The 401-nt window shown below is 44.4% G+C and overlaps 1 protein-coding gene across 1 annotated transcript in view; it reads right to left on the bottom strand.

Moving 5' to 3' along the window:
* Positions 1 to 401, bottom strand: part of LOC119585911 (DNA mismatch repair protein Msh6-like) — a 15,655-nt gene extending 15,254 nt beyond the window's left edge. The window contains exon 1 of the mRNA XM_037934633.1: positions 242 to 401. Within this exon, the coding sequence (XP_037790561.1) occupies positions 242 to 347 (106 nt within the window). The 5' untranslated portion in view covers positions 348 to 401. The remainder of the gene's footprint in view (positions 1 to 241) is intronic.

Here is a 401-nt window from a genome sequence, read left to right as displayed (position 1 = left end):
TGCTCTGTGGGTCGAGGAAGATGGTAATTAAACAGCAGCATTAGGAATAATATAAAAGGCTTTCTTCAAATTCGTCTTCTCTTGACATACGTGCATATAGAGCTCCCGGGAAAAAAATCAGATTGTTATCACCACTTCCGTAGCATTTCACTGCTGACATTTTATTTTAAAAACATTGCCGTAAAAGACCTATTTTCGCGACCGACATTACCACCAGTGGCGAGCTTTGGGGCCAACTCACCATTCCCCTTCAGTTTGACTTTGTTCGGCGTTGTCTCCTCGCGCTTGGGTTTATTTGGAGTACTAGACTTCGAAAAGAACGTAAATAGCGTCGCCTGTTTGGCCATACTTCGTGAAAAGGCCGCTAGGGATTAATTTTCTCGGACGGACTCGCACACGCA

The sequence above is a fragment of the Penaeus monodon genome, chromosome 20, assembly GCF_015228065.2.
Source record: "Penaeus monodon isolate SGIC_2016 chromosome 20, NSTDA_Pmon_1, whole genome shotgun sequence".
Classification (NCBI taxonomy): domain Eukaryota; kingdom Metazoa; phylum Arthropoda; class Malacostraca; order Decapoda; family Penaeidae; genus Penaeus; species Penaeus monodon.
The sequence above is the reverse complement of the archived record's forward strand: the minus strand, read 5'-3'. Positions and strand labels throughout refer to the sequence as shown.